At 40.6% G+C, this 20,886-nt stretch overlaps 1 protein-coding gene and 1 non-coding gene across 5 annotated transcripts in view; one reads left to right on the top strand and one right to left on the bottom strand.

Moving 5' to 3' along the window:
• Nucleotides 1-20,886, top strand: part of ARMC9 (armadillo repeat containing 9) — a 162,330-nt gene that overhangs the window by 83,084 nt on the left and 58,360 nt on the right. For all 4 annotated transcript variants that reach the window (XM_057503437.1, XM_036912378.2, XM_036912368.2 and 1 more), the window contains exon 19: nucleotides 3,448-3,503. In XM_057503437.1, the coding sequence (XP_057359420.1) occupies nucleotides 3,448-3,503 (56 nt within the window). The remainder of the gene's footprint in view (nucleotides 1-3,447; nucleotides 3,504-20,886) is intronic.
• Nucleotides 9,471-9,549, bottom strand: LOC118927831 (small nucleolar RNA SNORD72). Its single transcript, XR_005030989.1, has one exon. It is a non-coding gene; the product is annotated as a small nucleolar RNA SNORD72 (small nucleolar RNA).

Here is a 20,886-nt window from a genome sequence, read left to right as displayed (position 1 = left end):
GTAAAAGGTAAATCTCCTGAGCTCCTCTGATCCCAAGTCAGCAGCTTGACTAAGGCCAAGCAAAAGGCAGACGCAAGAAGCCCTTTACCAGGTGGAGCCCATAGGGGGCTCTTCTCACCCATGCAGTCACCTGGGGAGACTTGAGAATCCCCAAGGCAGTGCCAGTACCAATTAAATCGGGAGCTCTGGGGGAACCCCAGGTGCATATAGTGATCGCGCTGTGCGGCCAGGGCGGCACATCCCTGCCGCAGGCAGATGCAGAAGCAGCAGGACAGACTGAGCACAGAGGGTGCCTGCTCAGCAGAGGGCAGCTGAGAGGCCACCAGAGAGGTTGAAACCCTGGCTCCCTATAGGCTGGAGCTCTGTTTCCATCTGAACATCCTCCTCACTGGTTTTTGTGGAGCAAGTGTGATTCATTCCTAATTCAGGTGGGCAAGAAATAGAACTTTATTTTCTGCAATTATGTCATTTCTGACTTTTAGCCTCATTCTGCTGGGCAGGCATATTTTAAAAATTAAATGAAACCTTGACCTCAGTCCTGGCTGAGGTTGCTCCCTAACCTTCTCTGGAGAGGTCACAGTTTGGGAAGGCAGCGGAATTTGGGAAAAGTCCTTTCCTGTCTGCTGCATGGTCATGAGCTATGCTGAGCCCAGGAGTCCTCTGCTGCTCAGGGTCCTGGTTGTGTTGGGTTGGGTTGGGAATCTTCTTCAAAGCTAACTCTGTGTTTCTGTCTCTCAAGACACGTGCACCTCCATTGCCTTGTCAGTCTTCCCTCCTCCTGTCAGCCAAGAAGCAGGATGAGGTCCCCTTGCTCTTTAGCCAAAAGAAAAAATACCTCTTTCTCATACATAAAACAGACCTTTGGGCAAGCATGCTAAAGAATGTGAGGAAGGAGTGGCCAGTTTACATTTTTGTGGGAGTTTGCTTAGCAAGAAATTACCACGGGCAGAGCTAACACCCGATAACCTTTTACACTCAGGAAAGGCTTGAGATATACCTGCTTAGCTCAGCTAGAGAATGTACAAGTTTTTCTCTCTTTATCCATAGGATAGTGGCAGAACGCTAGAGATGATTACCCAGGAGTCTGCTACTTTGAAACAAAATTAAAAAGTCACATTTGGATGGAGGAGCAGGCATCACAGATACCTTAGCATACATGTCTTTAGTATCAAGTCAAAAGGAATCTACAAGCATCACAGTGAAACCTAGAGGAGGGAGAGCTAGAGTTTCCATCCAGTCCTGTCTTCACCCTTCAGTGGAAGTTAATAGGAGAGTGTAAATTAATTGTAGTTTACTAGTTTGGGATACATGAAAATGGCACAATCCGTATTGGCTGTCTTGCTTTATTTTAGTGAACATGAAGGCATGTATGTGGGTTTTCATACATTCAAGCCCATCTCAATCCTCTAGCACTATTTTTTTATAAAGTTTTAAGGTCTTCAAGTATAAAAATTCCAGTATATTTTAGGAACCTAACCCCACAGGTGGGGAAGGCCCACTCTGGTGAAGCCTAAGGGAAAACGCCAGCCTGCTGATGTGACAGGCAGAGGTGAGCAACCTACAGCAGCAGCAGGGAGCTAGCAGACACTCAGCTAGGGGACCAGCCGATCCTGGCCAGGCACCAAACAGAAGACAGGGAGACTTGGTGGGTCACTGGACAGGAACAAGGCAGAGCCTGCTTTACCAGCTGGGCCCTTAGGAAAGGAGGGGTACTGGCAACTCCAAACACTGTGTTAGTTATTGGAGTGAGGGCACCTTGTGAGGTGCCACAAGGCAGGGAACAGTGTGGGGAAAGGACTGATGTCCTCTTCATCCTAGAGAGAGGAGCTGAGGTTTGTAAGGTATTTCAGTTCGCAGGACTGGATTGTTCCGGGGATAGAGGAGGGGAGTGTGCTTAGGCTAGCCTGCAGCCTCACAAAATGAAAAAAAAACAAAAGGCATTTCCGTATTTGAAAAAGGAAAGTTTGTAATTGATGAATATAGCATTTGGAAAGCCACTTACTGGAAGTGAAACAGTAGTGCTGTTCATGGGCCAGCAGGGAGTAGAAGTTAGGTAATTAGGTTTCAGCCCAAGGGCAGAATGACATAACATCCTCCTGTTGGCAAAGTAGCTTTTTTGACTGAACAGCGCTCCATGACAATGGTGCCCACAGTAGGCGTGGAGGCGTGCAGGCCCCTGTGAGGTGGGATCACAAGTTGGTGGCCTGTGGGCCTCAGTCCAGCCAAGTGGAGGCCTTCCCTTTAGAGTGAGGCTGTGTTGAGGACAGCAGGTGTCCTGGGCTTCTACGTGTTCCCTTGTAGGAAATGATTCTGCGGTTTGGATTTAGATGAATCTGCTACCTTTCTAAGCATGCTGGGCAGTCTCTTCAAGAACGGCCTCTGGTTCCTTCTTTGCTGCATCTCCTGTTGACTTCCTTGCCTCTTCTCTCAGGCTTTCTTTACTTTCACGTCATCTGTTCAAGAAATGAAGGATAATAAGGTAAATGCAGAAAGGATATAGGGGTAAGTAAGTCAGGTGCTCTGTCCCCAGGGACTCACATCCAGTACGTGAGTGAGAAAGATGCCCAGACAAGTCTTAGCCACTCATTCGTTAGTAAAGATCGATCATCCAAAAGTAGTGAGGACTATCAGAGCATTCTAGATAAAACGCCAAGTGTGTTCAGGGGAGAGAGAGGTGACTGCTCAGTGAGGGATCAGGGAAGGCTTCGTGGAGGAGAAGGTAACCACCTTCTATGTAATGCCTGCCTGGGCCAGGTCGGTTAGTTCCGGTGTGTTATAAAATCCCCCAGCAACCCTAGGAAGGAGGTGGTATGAGACCCATTTTACAGATGAAGAAATAGGCTCATTCTTTCTCTGACTCCATTGTGCTACTAATTTATTCCTCCTTTGTAAACTCTGTAAGATGTAGCAGGAAACCGCAGGAGCCTTCAGGAACCCCCGCTGCCACGATTGTGGCTCCTGACCTCTGAGGAAAAATCATGGGATTTAGAAATGAACTCGGTTTGAATCTCATCTCTATCACTCATGGGAGTGTGACCATAAGCAAGTCCCTTATTCTGTCTGTGCTTCCATTTGTTCTTTGCTATAAAATGGAAACGAGTCAATGAAATCTTTGTAAGAGTTAAGTGAAATAACATGTGTGACAGCATTTAGCACAGTACCCAGCAATAATACAAGTTTATTTTCGTTCCCCTAAATTCCTCTCAAATTATATGTTGGCTCTAATTTTTCTCATGCTACTACTAATGTGTCCTGATAAAAATGGGAAATACATTTAAAATTGCCTCGTATGATATTAAACTATGGCTGAAATGGTACAAGGAACATGATTGTTTGAATGTAACCTCATTCTCATTAAGGTGTTTACAATCTGTGCAGCACCTGAAGGATTTTGTTGATTAAGGCTCCCGACTGTTTGCGGTTATTCATAGATTTTTTTCTTTACAGAAGAGCTACTGGATGGGGTTCTTGAATCCGATGATGAAGAGGAGGAAGATGATGAAGTAAGTTGGAGGCTCTTGACACCACTAAAAACTTGTGCCCAACTCTTCTGAATCTCTTCCTGGGCTTGAAAAGTTAGCCCAGAAATGGAGGTCTTGATCCCTGCTCACACTGCCTCTCACAGTTCTGGAGCTCAGCTGGGTGGTTTTCTGCTGGTCTCACTTGGGGAGTCATGTGGCTGCTCTCTGTGTCCAAACTGGCCTCACAGCCTCCATGCGGCCTCTCATCACTCAGTGGTCCAGCCTAGACTTCCCTATCGGTGGGCAGCTGGGTTCCAAGAGGAATGGAGGGAAAGCTGCTGCTCCTCTTCTGGGCTCCGCAGTCTCGGAACATCACTTCTGCTGCATTATGCCCAGAGCTGACTGGGGAACGGCAGCTAGAGCTCCAACAGGAGGGCTCCAGGTGAGGGGACTTACGGGCCTGTGTCTGAACACTGTCTGTCTGCCGGCTTTGGGCGGGTTTGCAGAGACTGCCTCGGAGGTGCTGCACTCAGCAATGCTCAGGTTTGATGGAAGGTTGGGAAGGAGCAGTTCTTCAACAAGTGCTCTTTGCTTTGAAGAAGGGGCGTGAGCTTCCACTGTGTTCCTCTTGGGTGGGAAGATTGGGCACGGAGGCTCACAGTGAGAATCTCTAGGCTGAAAAGCCTGGGCTTGGTGCAGAGCTGGCAGAACCAACCACTTGACTGTGGCTTGCATTCTTTTGACATGGCTTTTCTCGGCCGCTTTACCTGGTTTTTTCATGTCAAAGTTCAGAAGAAATGTGGGTGAGTCTCCTGAAAGGCTATATAAAGAATGGTGACTCATGGGCTATAGATAGGTCTTCAGATGAGAAGCTCTTTAGTTGTATTTCCTTCAGACCTAGAAAAGACATGCGTTGTGCTCTAGTTCTCCGTAGTAATCAATGCTTTGCATTCCTTCTGTTTTTGTGGGGAGCAGTTAACTCCTGAAGTGAATGCTGGAAGGCATATTTTTTGGGGGAGTTGTGGTCTGTCAGTTTGAAAGGTGTGTAAAAGCTAGCTTCTTGTTCATTGATGGCATCAGATAGGAGAGAGAGTTCATTTGAGAGCCCTCTGACGAAGAGGATGGCTGTGCCCAGATCTACGCGAGACTGTCCCCGTGCTGGCTGCTGCCCACCTGCCATTTTCTTCAGGGGCTGTAGGTGGCACCAGCAGGTGTTCTTGGTCACTGGGCCGTGTCAGAGCCGTTCTGGACCTCGCACGGGTCTGGGCCAGCACCTTTTCCAGGCCTCTTCGGTTAGAAAGGTGGATCCAGAGAGGGGAGGTCACACAGAAGGTTGGTGGCAGTAAAATCTGGTTTAGAACAAGGATCAGCAGACATTTTCTGTCAAGAGGAAGATAGTAAATGATTTGACTTTGCCGGTCAGACCATCTTCTGGTTCAGCCACTCAAATCTGCCATCATAATGCAGGGTAGCTGTCGACAAAACATAAATGGATGACTGTGGCAATGTTCCCATAAAACTTTATTTATGGATACTAAAATTTGAATTTCATGATTTGTGTCAGTAAATTTTTTTCAAATATTTAAAGATGTAAAAACTATTCTGTCTTTCTGGCCTTATAAAAACAGGCACCTTCACCCACGGACCATTGTTTGCCAACCCCCAGAGAGAAGCCAGCTCCCTGACTCAGTCCGTCTCTCAGGACTGCAATAAGAGACCACCTGTGTGCCTGACCCATCCATACTGTCTTAAGTTGTATTTTAAGTTAATATCTTAATTATTTAATTCCATTAACATTTTGTCATTGTGCCCAAAAGTTCCCTTCAAGATGTATGTTTCTCCTTTGGGTTTTCTGTTTGCTTTGGGATTTTTCTTTTGTTTTGTTTTGTTGCTATTAATCCCTTTATTGTAAAGAAAGGGAAAATTCATTTGGTTCAACTATTCTTTTGATGGGAATTCAACTTCTGGAAACTTCCCTCTGGAAGCAATTATAGTCTACTATAAGTGAAGGAATATAGAGATCTTTCAGTTTTCTGGGCCTTTGCTGTACAGACTTTTAAGAGGGTTAGTATTTGAAAACATTTGTTGTGTAACTACAATTTTCCGAAGATTCCTAGAAGGGGTTATTTGGGACATTATAAGGAAAGGGTCTGCCATTTCAGACCAAAACTTCAGACTCTGTAATGAACTCAGGTCAGCAGGTCGTGGTCTCTCCCTTCCTCATGATCCTGCCGGGACACTGCAGAGCATTATTAGCAAGGGCCGCCTGGGGAAGACTGGGCGTGCTGTGTATTTTACTGTCACCAAAGGCCCGTGTTATTTTAAAATTGCCTTTTAAAATTGGAAACAAAAAGAAAGTGAAAGATGCTTGCACTGAAAGAAAATTTCCAAAAATCATTTGAACAAGTCACACTGTTGTAACGTAGCTCTCGCCTCCCAATGTGACAATTCTAAAGGAGACAGCAAAATTATTTTCAGGGCTTTGGAGTCCTATGTCGCATTGCCTAGCAATGTAAAACACTTTCTTAATTCAGTATTTAAACCCAAAACGCAGATAATGGAGCCACTGTTTTCAGTGAGCTGCTCAGTACCTCTAAGGATGAATGGCTCTTTTGGGGCGGGGCCTGAGGCCGGGGTAAATGGCTTTCGCTTTCCCTTTCAGTGAGCTGAGGGCCGCGTGCTTGCAGCTTTGACTGCTGGCAACTCTCAATAAGAATACCACTGGATGCACAAATCTGATTTTTCTCTCTAATTCCTAAAAATGTAATGACTTGTTCCTGATGGGTTAACAGTTATGTCTGAATAAACATACATTTATAAGCTAAAATAAACAATTTGAAAGGTAGAGTTAGAAATGCTTTTTCCAACTTGTAGTCATCTAGGATATAGTATCAGAAGGAAAAAGGAAATTGCAAAAGAATGTGAACATTTTGATTCAAACAAAAAAGAAACCAGACATACAAAACATATCCTTATAAACTATATATGTGCTAATGTATGCACATAGCAGAAAGGTGTGGAAAGCTACACCCTCTTTGTTGACCCTGGAAACTGCAGGGGGGTTGAGGGCGTCGCTAGGGATAAGGAAGGGTGGGTGAGAGACCCTTAGCAGCAGAAAGATTCCCCTTGAGAAATGAGAAGTGATTGGTGGACCGAGTCACTGGTGAGCATTTTTGAAGACTGATGGGGCAAAAGCCAAACCAAGGGCCAGGTGGGAAGTGAGAGAGTGGAGCCAACGAGTATATACAGCTCTTCGCATAAATTTGGCTATGAGCAGGAGAAGAGCATTGGATGGTGGATAAACAGGGCATTTTTGCTTTGTTTTAATTTGGCAGAGACCTAAGCGTGTTAAAATGCTGATGGGAAGGATCCAGTTGAAAGGGACAAGTTGAACATCCAGACAGGAAGAGAGAGAGGATGGCATTAGAAGGACAGGTGTTTTCATTATTTCTAAACTGCTTCTTACACTCTTTTGCCCAGAAGACCCCAGACTCATTTAAACCTCCAGAGAAATAAAACCATCATTAGATAAGCTTGGACAGTATACACAAGATGATGGACAAATGACTACAACTTAAGGGTTCCAACACATCCCACCTTGTGTTTTGAAGAAATGTATTATCTAGTACAATTTACTCTTATATTTAACATATGTAATGTGTTCACCAAGGGCTAATGATAAATCACAAGGCTCAGGAACCTGCTCCCAATGTTCTCACCACAAATAGCTCATGTTTCCTTATTACAGGTTTAAGGTGCGGTTCCTTGTGTCTAGGTTGTAGAGTGGCTTTGTAAGTGGAGACGAAAGGCCTTCCTGTGCTTTTCTAGAAGACTGATCTTAAGACAAATATTCTCCCGTCTTAACAAAATAGATGTAAGTGCCAGGTGAGACCAGCCATGGATGTTTACTTGCTGGTTGTCATGTAGGTAACAATCGTATGCCCAGCAATTTCCTTCTCAATAGACTTGTCAATCTAAGAGTTATTTACTCAGCTATTTGAGGGCCTTGAAATAGCATTGTTTTAGGAAATAATGGGGAAGGGAGTCAAAAGAAATCTAAAAGAGTATCGATGGTTTAAAATACCTCCAAGAGTTTAAAATCCATCCAAATCAGTGAGATTATGATCCTGATAATAGCAGCTCATACTTGTGAAGCATCACCATGTGCCAGGCGCTATTCTAAGCACCTTACGTATATTCACTCATCTACTCTTAACTGTCCTGCAGTTTAGGTACTCTTACTAGTGCCATTTCACAGATGAGGAAACAGAAAATATGTCACTTGTGGAGTTCACACAGCTATTAGTTATGGAGCTGGAATCAAACCCAGGTGTTCTAACTCAACAGTTCCATGCTCTTAACCACTACACAATTTTGTCTCTTGTGAGACATATTTAAACACATATGTAAACAGCAAACAATAGAAAATAAATATACAATTTACAGGTTCATGATTATGATAGAAACAGGAAGTGCTGGAACTTCTGAGTACTAAAAGAAGAATGAAAGATGGCTGTCTCAACAGGACTTAGCCTAGCTCAGGGTGAAGGAGAAGGGTGTGGTCAGGAAAGCCGCGGAGACAGCTTCTAGGGGAGGCAACATGGGCTTCTCCTTTGCCTCTCCCTTGGCCCACATCAACCACCCTCATCCCCCATATTAACAACCTAGTGTGTGTACGTGCTTTCATGCTTTTCTTGTAAGATGCACACAGAGAGAACACATATATGTACCCATATCCATGTATGGTTTTGTCAATATTTGTTTCACAAAATGAGATGACATAGACACAAATACAAACATATATATAAAATATTGCCTTTTTCTCATGTTATTATTGTCTGGAAATCCTTCCAAGTCATCCAGGCATAGCAAATTGATTCTTCTTAATGCCACGGATGTACAATTTTCCAGATTTTTGCTACTTCAAATAGTGTTGCAGTGAACATCTTTGTAAATATATCTGTATTTACTGGTACTTTCATTTACGTGGGCTTTTGTTGCTGAGTTGAAGTATATGTGTGTTTTTCATTGTAATAGGTCATTCCAGATTGCTTTTCCAACAGGCTAGAACAATTCAGGTACTACTAGCCGAGCAGGAGAGGAGCCCTTGCCCTCCACGTCCACCAGTGATAGGTGCTATTACTCTTCTGATTTTTGCCAACCCAATGGCCATAAAGTGCTATCTCAATGTTATTTTAATTTTTCATCTCCTTTGAGTAGTATGAGTGTCTTTTATGTTTATTTTATTGGATTTGCTGTGCTGTAATTTCCTATTCATACCCTTTCTCCCTTTTTTAAATTGGGTTTGTCTTTCCAAATCAATTAATATCAATTATCTTTATAATACAGATATTGACCCTTTTTCTACCTTCATTACAAAAAATTTATAAAGATTTATCTTTTATTTATTGACTTATTTTTATAGTACTTTTGCCAAATCTTTTAAAAATTTTTTAAAGATATATTCTGTCCTGAATAAGGTTTCTCTTAACCCTAAATTTTATATATAGTCTCTTAGATTTTCTTCTGACTTAATTTTTTTATTTAAATTCAAATTATTAAATATTTTATACATAGAAAATAAAATATATACAATATTTACATAAGGTTTGAAGTAACTTCTCAAATTTTTTATTTCGGGATATTTTTATACTCTTAAAAATTACTGAACTTCCAAAGAGCTTTTGTTTATGTGTATTTTGCCTATCGATATTTGTTAAATTATAAACAATTTAAACAGTTGGAATGTATTTATTAATTATTTATAAAATGACAATTCATGAAATGTTAATAAAAATTAAAAAATTATTACATGTTAATATAAATAAGACATTTTTATTTAAAAAATATTTTCAAAAAATGTATTAAGGAGAATAGCATTGTATTTTATTTTTATAAGTAAATCTCTTCAGTGTCTGAATTAGCAAATACTGGATTCTCGGATCCACCTCTGGGTTCCTTTTATTGCAATATGTTGGGGTTTTTTGTTTTTTTTAACAGATTTTAATGAGCTTATCTCAGTTAAATGCTAAAATCAATACTGAATTCATATGTTCAGACATTTTTTTTTCACCACCACTGATATGCAATATCAGTGATTTAAGGATGTAAAGAAAATACAGCCTCATACATTTATGTAGTTGAATGAGATGAAGCATTTTAATAGCCTTTTGTGATAGAGCTATTTTTCTTTGATACTACTTCAAAATTGGACAAGTGATAGTTTATTAAAAGGTTAGTTGTAATGTGGAATCAAAAACCATATCAATGAACCTTTTTTAATTCTGTTGAAATCCACCTGTTTTGCATTTTTTAAATCTAATTTTTTGATTGTTCATTACCAATGTATAGAAATACAATTGATTTTAGTATATTGATGTTGTACCCCACCTTACTGAACTTGTTTATTAGCTCCAAGAGTTTTTGTTTCTTTGTTTTGTTTTGGTTTGTTTTGGTTTGGGTTGGTTTGGTGATGGATTCCTTAGGATATTCTCTATGAATAGACATAGTTTTACTTTTCCTTTCTCATCTATATGTCTTTTATATCCTTTTCTTGCCTAGTTGCCCTGGCTAGAACAAGTACAGTGTTGAAGTGGTGAGAGAGTGAACACCCTTGTCTTTTTCCTGATCTTAGAGGGAAAGTTTCCTGTCTTTCAGGGCCCAGTATGATGTTAGTTGTGGGTTCTTCATAGATGCTCATTATCAAGTTCAGAAAGTTCACTTCTGATTTTGTTAAGTGTTGGATTTTGTCACATGCTTTTCCTACACCAATTAAGATGATAATGTGAAGTTTATTTCTTTCATTCTGCTAATATGGTATATTATGTTGATTGGTTTTCATTTTTAATCACCCTTTAATTTCTGAGATAAATCCTAATTGATCATGATTTATAATCTCTCTTATATGTTGCTATCGATTTGTTTTGCTAGTATTTTGTTGAGGACTTTTCTATCTGTGTTCATAATAGATATCAGTCTATAGTTTGAATTCTCTTGTGATATCTTTCTCTGATTTTGATATCAGGGTAATACTGGCCTCATAATATAAGTTGGAAAGTGTTCCCTCTTCTATTTTTTGTAAGAGTTTGTGAAAGGTTAATCTTAATTCTTCTTTAAGTGTGTATTAGAATTCAGTAGTGCAGCCTTCACCAGTGAAGGGTTGATGTTGATTCTTTTTTAAATGTTTGTTAGAATTCACCAATGCCACCTTCTGGTCCTGGAAAGTGTGGTGCTTTTTGTCTATTTTTTGTTTTTATTACTAACTTGATCTCTTGACTTGTTCCATGTCTGTCTGTTCTTCTTGAGTCCGTTTTTATAATATATGTCTTTCCAGGAATTTGTCCATTTCATCTAAAATGCTATTTTATTGGTGAACAATTGTTCATAGTATTACCTTATGATCCATTTATTTCCATAAAGTCAGTAGTATCCCATCTTTCACTCCTGATTTAGTAATTTGAGTCTTAGCTCTTTCTTGGTCAGTGTTATGGACTGAATTGTGTCCCCTCAAATTCATGTGTTGCAACCCTAACCCCCAGTGTGGTTCTACTGGACATAGGGCTTAGAAGGAGGTAATTAAGGTTAAACAAAGGCGTAGAGTAGGGCCTGATCTGATAGGGTCAGTGTCCTTGTGAGAAGAGACTCTGCAGAGCACTCTTTTCTTACCACCGTGTGAGGCCACAGGGAAGGCAGCTGTCTGCAGGCCAGGGGGAGAGCCCGCCTCAGGAAGTGAGCTGACCTGCACCTTGATCTTGGACTTCTAGCCTCCAAAACTATGAGAAATAAATTTCTGTTGATTAAGCCACCCAGTCTGTGGTATTTGTTATGGCACCAGGAGCAAACTAATACAGTCAGTCTCGTTAAAGCTTTGTCAATTTTGTTGATCTTTCCGAGAATCAACTTTCCGTTTTATATTATTTTTCTCTATGGTTTTTCTATTCTGTATGTCATTTATCGTTCCTGTAATCTTTTTTTTTTTTTTTTTGTAGATAATTATTTTTTTATTGAAGGGTAGTTGATACACGGTATTACATTACATTAGTTTCAGGTGTACAACATAGTGATTCAACATTTATATACATGACAATTCTGGGTACCAGCTATCACCATACCAAGCTGTTACAATATCTTGACTATATTCATTACATCCTGGTTACTTATTATTTTACCATTGGACGTGTATACTTTTTTTTTTTTTTTGTGAGGGCATCTGTCATATTTATTGATCACATGGTTGTTAACAACAATAAAATTCTGTATAGGGGAGTCAATGCTCAATGCACAATCATGAATCCGCCCCAAGCCTAATTTTCGTCAGTCTCCAATCTTCTGAGGCATAACAAACAAGTTCTTACATGGAGAACAAATTCTTACCTAGTGAATAAGTTCTTACATGGTGAACAGTGCAAGGGCAGCCATCACAGAAACCTTCGGTTTTGCTCATGCGTTATGAACTATAAACAGTCAGTTCAAATATGAATACTCATTTGATTTTTATACTTGATTTATATGTGTATACCACATTTCTCTCTTTATTATTATTATTTTTAATAATAAAATGCTGAAGTGGTAGGTAGATACAAGATAAAGGTAGAAAACATAGTTTAGTGTTGTAAGAGAGCAAATGTAGATGATCAGGTGTGTGCCTGTAGACTATGTGTTAATCCAAGCTAGACCAGGGCAATAAAACATCCACGTATGCAGAAGATTTCTCTCAGAACAGGGGGGGTGAGGTTCTAAGCCTCACCTCTGTTGATCCCCAATTTCTCACCTGATGAACCCCCTGCAACTGTGCCTGTCTTAGGTTGTTCCTCCCTTGAGGAATCTTACCCGTCTCTGGCTAACCAGTCATCTTCCGGGGCCATACAGGGAAATGTAAAGTTGGTAAGTGAGAGAGAAGCCTTATTGTTTGAAATGGTTAGCTTTTTACTTCTTTGCAGATTTATGCCCTGTAGCTTCTATGCCCAGCATTTGTCTTGAGGTATCTTTACCACTTGGAAGAATTATGATACTCGGTATATTTGATATGAGGCACGAATTCTATTTAAGGATTGTAATTAGGAAGGAAGAAGAAAAGCTATAGAAGTAGCAGGCGGCAGAAAACATGGGAAGATTGATTATTTCTTTGACATATCTTCTTGTAGAGTAACTTCAGCATGGATAGGTTTTAAGCTACTACTTAAATTGCGCACACACATTAACATAATAGGAGGATAGTTACAAAACAAAGCATACCTGTAATTACCAGCCATCTCCAGTGAAACCAAGAAAACCAGTTAGGCACCTTAGGCATTTGTGAAAACTTATCTATGATATGGTGGATATTGTCCAACTGAACTTGAACAGTCTGAGAGAAATCAGACAAATTAAAACAACCCATTCCTGGGGAATGTTCACATCCCTTATGTTCTTTTAACAGTAAATAGTCTGTAGTTGTAAGATTTTGGAGCGCTACAATTTGCACTTCTCCTAATTCTTGGTTGAGTTCCAACAGTATAGATCCAGTCAAATTTGTTCTTTTACTGTATGCACAGGCCAGCTTAGATATCTCCTTCTTCATTCCCATGGCAAGTCCAGGAACTGGTAGGATGAGTGCATCTACAGCTGTAGCAGTGCATGGATCTTTGTTGGGGTTTTTTGATGATCATCTTCTGGCATGAGTCCTCTAGAGAGTGCTGATGTTGGAAGTTCTCTTTCATATCGTATCTTAGTTCATTTTCAGGGTAGCCCAATTAGGCTTTGATCCTCTGTATAAACACAAACAGACCCTTTGCCTACACTTTTATATACCCTTTATACTCTTGTGTAGAACTCATTGGAGGTTACCACACAGGAATTGCCCTTTTTTTTTTTTTTTTTGGTATCACTAATCTACACTTCCATGACGAATATTATGTTTACTAGGCTCTCTCCTATACCAGGTCCCCCCTATAAACCCCTTTACAGTCACTGTCCATCAGCATAGCAAAATGTTGTAGAATCACTACTTGCCTTCTCTGTGTTGTACAGCCCTCCCTTTTCTCCTACCCCCCATGCATGCTAATCTTAATACCCAACTACTTCTCCCCCCACTTATCCCTCCGTACCCACCCATCCTCCCCAGTCCCTTTCCCTTTGGTACCTGTTAGTCCATTCTTGAGTTCTCTGATTCTGCTGCTGTTTTGTTCCTTCAGTTTTTCCTTTGATCTTATATTCCACAGATAAGTGAAATCATTTGGTATTTCTCTTTCTCCGCTTGGCTTGTTTCACTGAGCATAATACCCTCCAGCTCCATCCATGTTGCTGCAAATGGTAGGATTTGCCCTTTTCTTATGGCTGAGTAGTATTCCATTGTGTATATGTACCACATCTTCTTTATCCATTCATCTATCGATGGACATTTAGGTTGCTTCCAATTCTTGGCTATTGTAAATAGTGCTGCGATAAACATAGGGGTGCACTGATCTTTCTCATACTTGATTGCTGCATTCTTAGGGTAAATTCCTAGGAGTGCAATTCCTGGGTCAAATGGTAGGTCTGTTTTGAGCATTTTGATGTACCTCCATACTGCTTTCCACAGTGGTTGAACTAACTTACATTCCCACCAGCAGTGTAGGAGGGTTCCCCTTTCTCCACAGCCTCGCCAACATTTGTTGTTGTTTGTCTTTTGGATGGCAGCCATCCTTACTGGTGTGAGGTGATACCTCATTGTAGTTTTAATTTGCATTTCTCTGATAATTAGCGATGTGGAGCATCTTTTCATGTGTCTGTTGGCCATCTGTATTTCTTTTTTGGAGAACTGTCTGTTCAGTTCCTCTGCCCATTTTTTTAATTGGGTTATTTGTTTTTTGTTTGTTGAGGCGTGTGAGCTCTTTCTATATTCTGGACGTCAAGCCTTTATCAGATGTGTCATTTTCAAATATATTCTCCCATACTGTAGGGATCCTTTTTGTTCTATTGATGGTGTCTTTTGCTGTACAGAGCTTTTCAGCTTAATATAGTCCCACTTACTCATTTTTGCTGCTGTTTTCCTTGCCCGGGGAGATATGTTCAAGAAGAGGTCACTCATGTTTATGTCTAAGAGGTTTTTGCCTATGTTTTCTTCCAAGAGTTTAATGGTTTCATGACTTACATTCAGGTCTTTGATCCATTTTGAGTTTACTTTTGTATATGGGGTTAGACAATGGTCCAGTTTCATTCTCCTACATGTAGCTGTCCAGTTTTGCCAGCACCACCTGTTGAAGAGACTGTCATTTCCCCATTCTATGTCCATGGCTCCTTTATCAAATATTAATTGACCATATATGTCTGGGTTAATGTCTGGATTCTCTAGTCTGTTCCATTGGTCTGTGGCTCTGCTCTTGTGCCAGTACCAAATTGTCTTGATTACTATGGCTTTATAGTAGAGCTTGAAGTTGGGGAGTGAGATCCCCCCTACTTTATTCTTCTTTCTCAGGATTGCTTTGGCTATTCGGGGTCTTTGGTGTTTCCATATGAATTTTTGAATTATTTGTTCCAGTTCATTGAAGAATGTTGCTGGTAGTTTCATAGGGATTGCATCAAATCTGTATATTGCTTTGGGCAGGATGGCCATTTTGACGATATTAATTCTTCCTAGCCACGAGCATGGGATGAGTTTCCATCTGTTAGTGTCCCCTTTAATTTCTCTTAAGAGTGACTTGTAGTTTTCAGAGTATAAGTCTTTCACTTCTTTGGTTAGGTTTATTCCTAGGTATTTTATTTTTTTTGATGCAATTGTGAATGGAGTTGTTTTCCTGATTTCTCTTTCTGTTGGTTCATTGTTAGTATATAGGAAAGCCACAGATTTCTGTGTGTTGATTTTGTATCCTGCAACTTTGCTGTATTCCGATATCAGTTCTAGTAGTTTTGGGGTGGAGTGTTTAGGGTTTTTTATGTACAGTATCATGTCATCTGCAAATAGTGACAGTTTAACTTCTTCTTTACCAATCTGGATTCCTTGTATTTCTTTGTTTTGTCTGATTGCCGTGGCTAGGACCTCCAGTACTATGTTAAATAACAGTGGAGAGAGTGGGCATCCCTGTCTAGTTCCCGATCTCAGAGGAAATGCTTTCACCTTCTCGCTGTTCAATATAATGTTGGCTGTGGGTTTATCATAGATGGCCTTTATTATGTTGAGGTACTTGCCCTCTATTCCCATTTTGCTGAGAGTTTTTATCATGAATGGATGTTGAACTTTGTCAAATGCTTTTTCAGCATCTATGGAGATGATCCTATGGTTTTTGTCTTTCTTTTTGTTGATGTGGTGGATGATGTTGATGGACTTTCGAATGTTGTACCATCCTTGCATCCCTGGGATGAATCCCACTTGGTCATGGTGTATGATCCTTTTGATGTATTTTTGAATTTGGTTTGCTAATATTTTGTTGAGTATTTTTGCATCTACATTCATCAGGGATATTGGTCTGTAGTTTTCTTTTTTGGTGGGGTCTTTGCCTGGTTTTGGTATTAGGGTGATGTTAGCTTCATAGAATGAGTTTGGGAGTATCCCCTCCTCCTCTATTTTTTGGAAAACTCTAAGGAGAATGGGTATTATGGCTTCCCTATATGTCTGATAAAATTCCGAGGTAAATCCATCTGGCCCAGGGGTTTGTTCTTTGGTAGTTTTTTGATTACCGCTTCAATTTCATTGCTGGTAATTGGTCTGTTTAGATTTTCTGTTTCTTTCTGGGTCAATCATGGAAGGTTGTATTTTTCTAGGAAGTTGTCCATTTCTCCTAGGTTTCCCAGCTTGTTAGCATATAGGTTTTCATAGTATTCTCCAATAATTCTTTGTATTTCTGTGGGGTCCGTCATGATTTTTCCTTTCTCGTTTCTGATACTGTTGATTTGTGTTGACTCTCTTTTCTTCTTAATAAGTCTGGCTAGAGGCTTATCTATTTTGTTTATTTTCTTGAAGATCCAGCTCTTGGTTTCATTGATTTTTGCTATTGTTTTATTCTTCTCAATTTTATTTATTTCTTCTCTGATCTTTATTATGTCCCTCCTTCTGCTGACCTTAGGCCTCATTTGTTCTTCTTTTTCCAATTTCGATAATTGTAACATTAGATCATTCATTTGGGATTGTTCTCCCTTTTTTAAATATGCTTGGATTGTTATATACTTTCCTCTTAAGACTGCTTTTGCTGCGTCCCACAGAAGTTGGGGCTTAGTGTTGTTGTCATTTGTTTCCATATATTGCTGGATCCCCATTTTGATTTGGTCATTGATCCATTGATTATTTAGGAGCATGTTGTTAAGCCTCCATGTGTTTGTGAGCCTCTTTGCTTTATTTGTACCGTTTATTTCTAGTTTTATGCCTTTGTGGTCTGAAAAGTTGGTTGGTAGGATTTCAATCTTTTGGAATTTTCTGAGGCTCTTTTTGTGGCCTAGTATGTGGTCTATTCTGGAGAATGTTCCATGTGCATTTGAGAAGAATGTATATCCTTTTGCTTTTGGATGTAGAGTTCTATAGATGTCTATTAGGTCCATCTGCTCTACTGTGTTGTTCAGTGCTTCCGTGTCCTTACTTATTTTCTGCCCAGTGGATCTATCCTTTGGGGTGAGTGGTGTGTTGAAGTCTCCCAGAATGAATGCATTGCAGTCTATTTCCCCCTTTAGTTCTGTTAGTATTTGTTTCACATATGCTGGTGCTCCTGTGTTGGGTGCATATATATTTAGAATGGTTATATCCTCTTGTTGGACTGAGCCCTTTATCATTATGTAGTGTCCTTCTTTATCTCTTGTTACTTTCTTTGTTTTGAAGTCTATTTTGTCTGATATTAGTACTGCAACCCCTGCTTTCTTCTCGCTGTTGTTTGCTTGAAATATGTTTTTCCATCCCTTGACTTTTAGTCTGTACATGTCTTTGGGTTTGAGGTGAGTTTCTTGTAAGCAGCATATAGATGGGTCTTGCTTTTTTATCCATTCTATTACTCTGTGTCTTTTGATTGGTGCATTCAGCCCATTAACATTTAGGGTGACTATTGAAAGATATGTACTTATTGCCATTGCAGGCTTTAAATTCGTGGTTACCAAAGATTCAAGGTTAGCCTCCTTAGTATCTTACTGCCTAACTTAGCTCGCTTATTGAGCTGTTATATACACTGTCTGGAGATTCTTTTCTTCTCTCCCTTCTTATTCCTCCTCCTCGATTCTTCATATGTTGGGTGTTTTGTGCTGTGCTCTTTCTAGGAGTGCTCCCATCTAGAGCAGTCCCTGTAAGATGTCCTGTAGAGGTGGTTTGTGGGAAGCAAATTCCCTCAGCTTTTGTTTGTCTGGGAATTGTTTAATCCCACCATCATAATTGAATGATAGTCATGCTGGATACAGTATCCTTGGTTCAAGGCCCTTCTGTTTCATTGTATTAAATATATCATGCCATTCTCTTCTGGCCTGTAGGGTTTCTGTCGAGAAGTCTGATGTTAGCCTGATGGGTTTTCCTTTATAGGTGACCTTTTTCTCTCTAGCTGCCTTTAAAACTCTTTCTTTGTCCTTGATCTTTGCCATTTTAATTATTATGTGTCTTGGTGTTGTCCTCCTTGGATCCTTTCTGTTGGGGGTTCTGTGTATTTCCGTGGTCTGTTCAATTATTTCCTTCCCCAGTTTGGAGAAGTTTTCAGCAATTATTTCTTCTAAGATACTTTCCATCTCTTTTCCTCTTTCTACTTCTTCTGGGTCCCCTATAATACGGATATTGTTCCTTTTGGATTGGTCACACAGTTCTCTTAACATTGTTTCATTCCTGGAGATCCTTTTATCTCCCTCTATGTCAGCTTCTATGTGTTCCTGTTCTCTGGTTTCAATTCCATCAATGGCCTCTTGCATCCTATCCATTCTGCTTATAAACCCTTCCAGAGTTTGTTTCATTTCTGCGATCTCCTTTCTGGCATCTGTGATCTCCTTCCGGACTTCATCCCATTTCTCTTGCGTATTTCTCTGCATCTCTGTCAGCATGTTTATGATTCTTATTTTGAATTCTTTGTCAGGAAGACTGGTTAGGTCTGTCTCCTCTGGTGTTGTCTCTGTGATCTTTGTCTGCCTGTAGCTTTGCCTTTTCATGGTGATAGGAATAGTTTGCAGAGCTGGGACGAGTGACGGCTGGAAGAACGTCCCTTCTTGTTGGTTTGTGGCCCTCCTCTCCTGGGAGAACAGCGGCCTCTAGTGGCTTGTGCTGCGCAGCTGCGCGCAGACAGGGCTTCTGCTTCCTGCCCGGCTGCTATGGATTTAATCTCCGCTGTTGCTGTGGGCGTGGCCTGGCTCGGGCAGCTGCTCCAAAGTGGTGGAGTCGCGTTGGAGGGGGAGCTGCTGGGAGGCTATTTATCTCCGTAAGGGGCCTCCCTGCTCCCTGCAGCCCAGGGGTTAGGGTGCCCATAGATCCCCGGATTCCCTACCTCTGGATTAAGTGTCCCGCCCTGCCCCTTTAAGACTTCCAAAAAGCACCCGACAAAACAAAACAACGACCACAAAAAAAAAAAAAAAAAAAAAAAATTTAAATTAAAAAAAAAAAGTGGCCGCTCGTTTTTCTTTATTCTCCGGCGCCAGCCTCAGGCCTCTGCTCACCGGTCTTGCTGCCCTGTTTCCCTAGTATTGGGGGCCCTATCCCTTTAAGACTTCCAAAAAGCGCTCGCCAAAACAAAACAGCAAAAAAAAAATGGTCGCGCGCTTTTCTTATGTCCTCCGGCGCCAGGCCTCCGGTGCCCGCTCACTGTTCTTGCTGCCCTGTTTTCCCAGTATCGAGGGCCCTGCACTCTGGCCCGGATGTCGGGGGCTGGGTGTTCGGCAGCCCTGGGCTCCGTCTCCCTCCCGCTCTGCCTGCTCTTCTCCCGCCGGGAGCTGGGGGGATGGGCGCTCGGCTCCCGCTGGGCCGGGGCTTGTATTTTACCCCCTTCGCGAGGTGCTGGGTTCTCTCAGGTGTGGATGTGGTCTGGATATTGTCCTGTGTCCTCTGGTCTTTTTTCTAGGAAGGGTTGTCTTTGTTATATTTTCATAGATATATGTGGTTTTGGGAGGAGATTTCCGCTGCTCTACTCACGCCGCCATCTTCCGCCCCTCTGCTGTAATCTTTATTAATTCCTTCCTTCTCTTCTTTTTCCTTAAGGTATAAAGTTACATTTTGATCTGAGAATTTTCTTTTTTAATGTAGGCATTAAATATGTATAGCTATAAATTTCTGAGTACTGTTTTTGCTGCATCCTGTAAGTTTTAGAAGGTTGTATTTTCATTTTCATTCACCTCAAAATATTTTCTGCTTTGCCTGTGATTTCTTTGACCCTTGGTTATTTAAGTATGTGTTTCTGACTATAAATCCCCTGTGGACAAGGCTGTTGACACCGTGCACACTCTTGAGTCAAATAAAAGACAAGCCCTGTGAGATGGGTTTCCAGGAAATTGCCAGACAGGTCAAATAATGACAGTTTTCTGGGAGTGGGGCTTTAGGGGTCTCAAAATGTATCTGCTTGGCTACTGGTTTTCACTTGGATTGCAGATCTGGTAGCTTTCAAAGAACTGGGGAGACAGAGGAATAGGGCAACTGAAATGCCACAACATTTACTGTTCTTACTGAGTGAGCGATTTCTTTTTTACTTGAATTTTACACTCCTGAGATTGTCACAAGCCTTTGGTTAATTTCCAGAGTTCTGGAAAAATTGATTTTGCCTGTATTTTCCTTGCTTTTCTGGAGGAATGGATTTTCAGAAAGTTCTTATTCACAATTCTTACTGGCATCTTACCTTTTTACACTTTCAATAGCTCTTTTGCCCATGCATGATTTTGCATTTTCGTGCATTGATCATTTGGAAAATAATGATTTTGAAGTTTTGCAGTTCTTAGAAATGTTGCCATATTTCATTATACAGCTGACCTTTAAACAACGCAGGGGTCAGGGCTCTGACTCTCCAAGCAGTGTCCACATATACTTTTGACTCCCCAAAAAACTTAACTACTTATAGCCTACTGTTTACTGGAAGCCTTACCAATAACATACAGTCGATTGACATGTATTTTGTATGTTATAGGTATTTTATGCTGTAATCTTATAATAAAGTGAGTTAGAGAAAATACTTTTCAAATCGTCACAAACCTCAAAAAAAAATTCCAATTTATTTACTGAAAAACATCCATGTATAAGTGGTCCTGCACAGTTCAAACATGTGTTATTCAAGGGTCAACTGTAAAACATCCCCCCAAATTATACCACCTAATATTGCCACTGATCTCATCAGAAATTTAGGTATTGGGAAGCTATCAAGCTCATGGTAGCAGGTAGAAGTTTTTTTTAATTCTTGTTTTCCCTTGAGAGTTCAAATTTTATTTTTGCTAATAGCTACTATCAATTGTTTTGCTTGAAACAACAGGGTCACCTCATTAATTTTTTAGAAAATGTCTGCCAGATACACAAGCCTGAATAACCATAATTTGTCATTCTTTC

Source organism: Manis pentadactyla, chromosome 6 (genome assembly GCF_030020395.1).
Source record: "Manis pentadactyla isolate mManPen7 chromosome 6, mManPen7.hap1, whole genome shotgun sequence".
Taxonomy (NCBI): domain Eukaryota; kingdom Metazoa; phylum Chordata; class Mammalia; order Pholidota; family Manidae; genus Manis; species Manis pentadactyla.
Note: the sequence above shows the minus strand (reverse complement) of the source record. Positions and strands in the feature narration are given on the sequence as shown.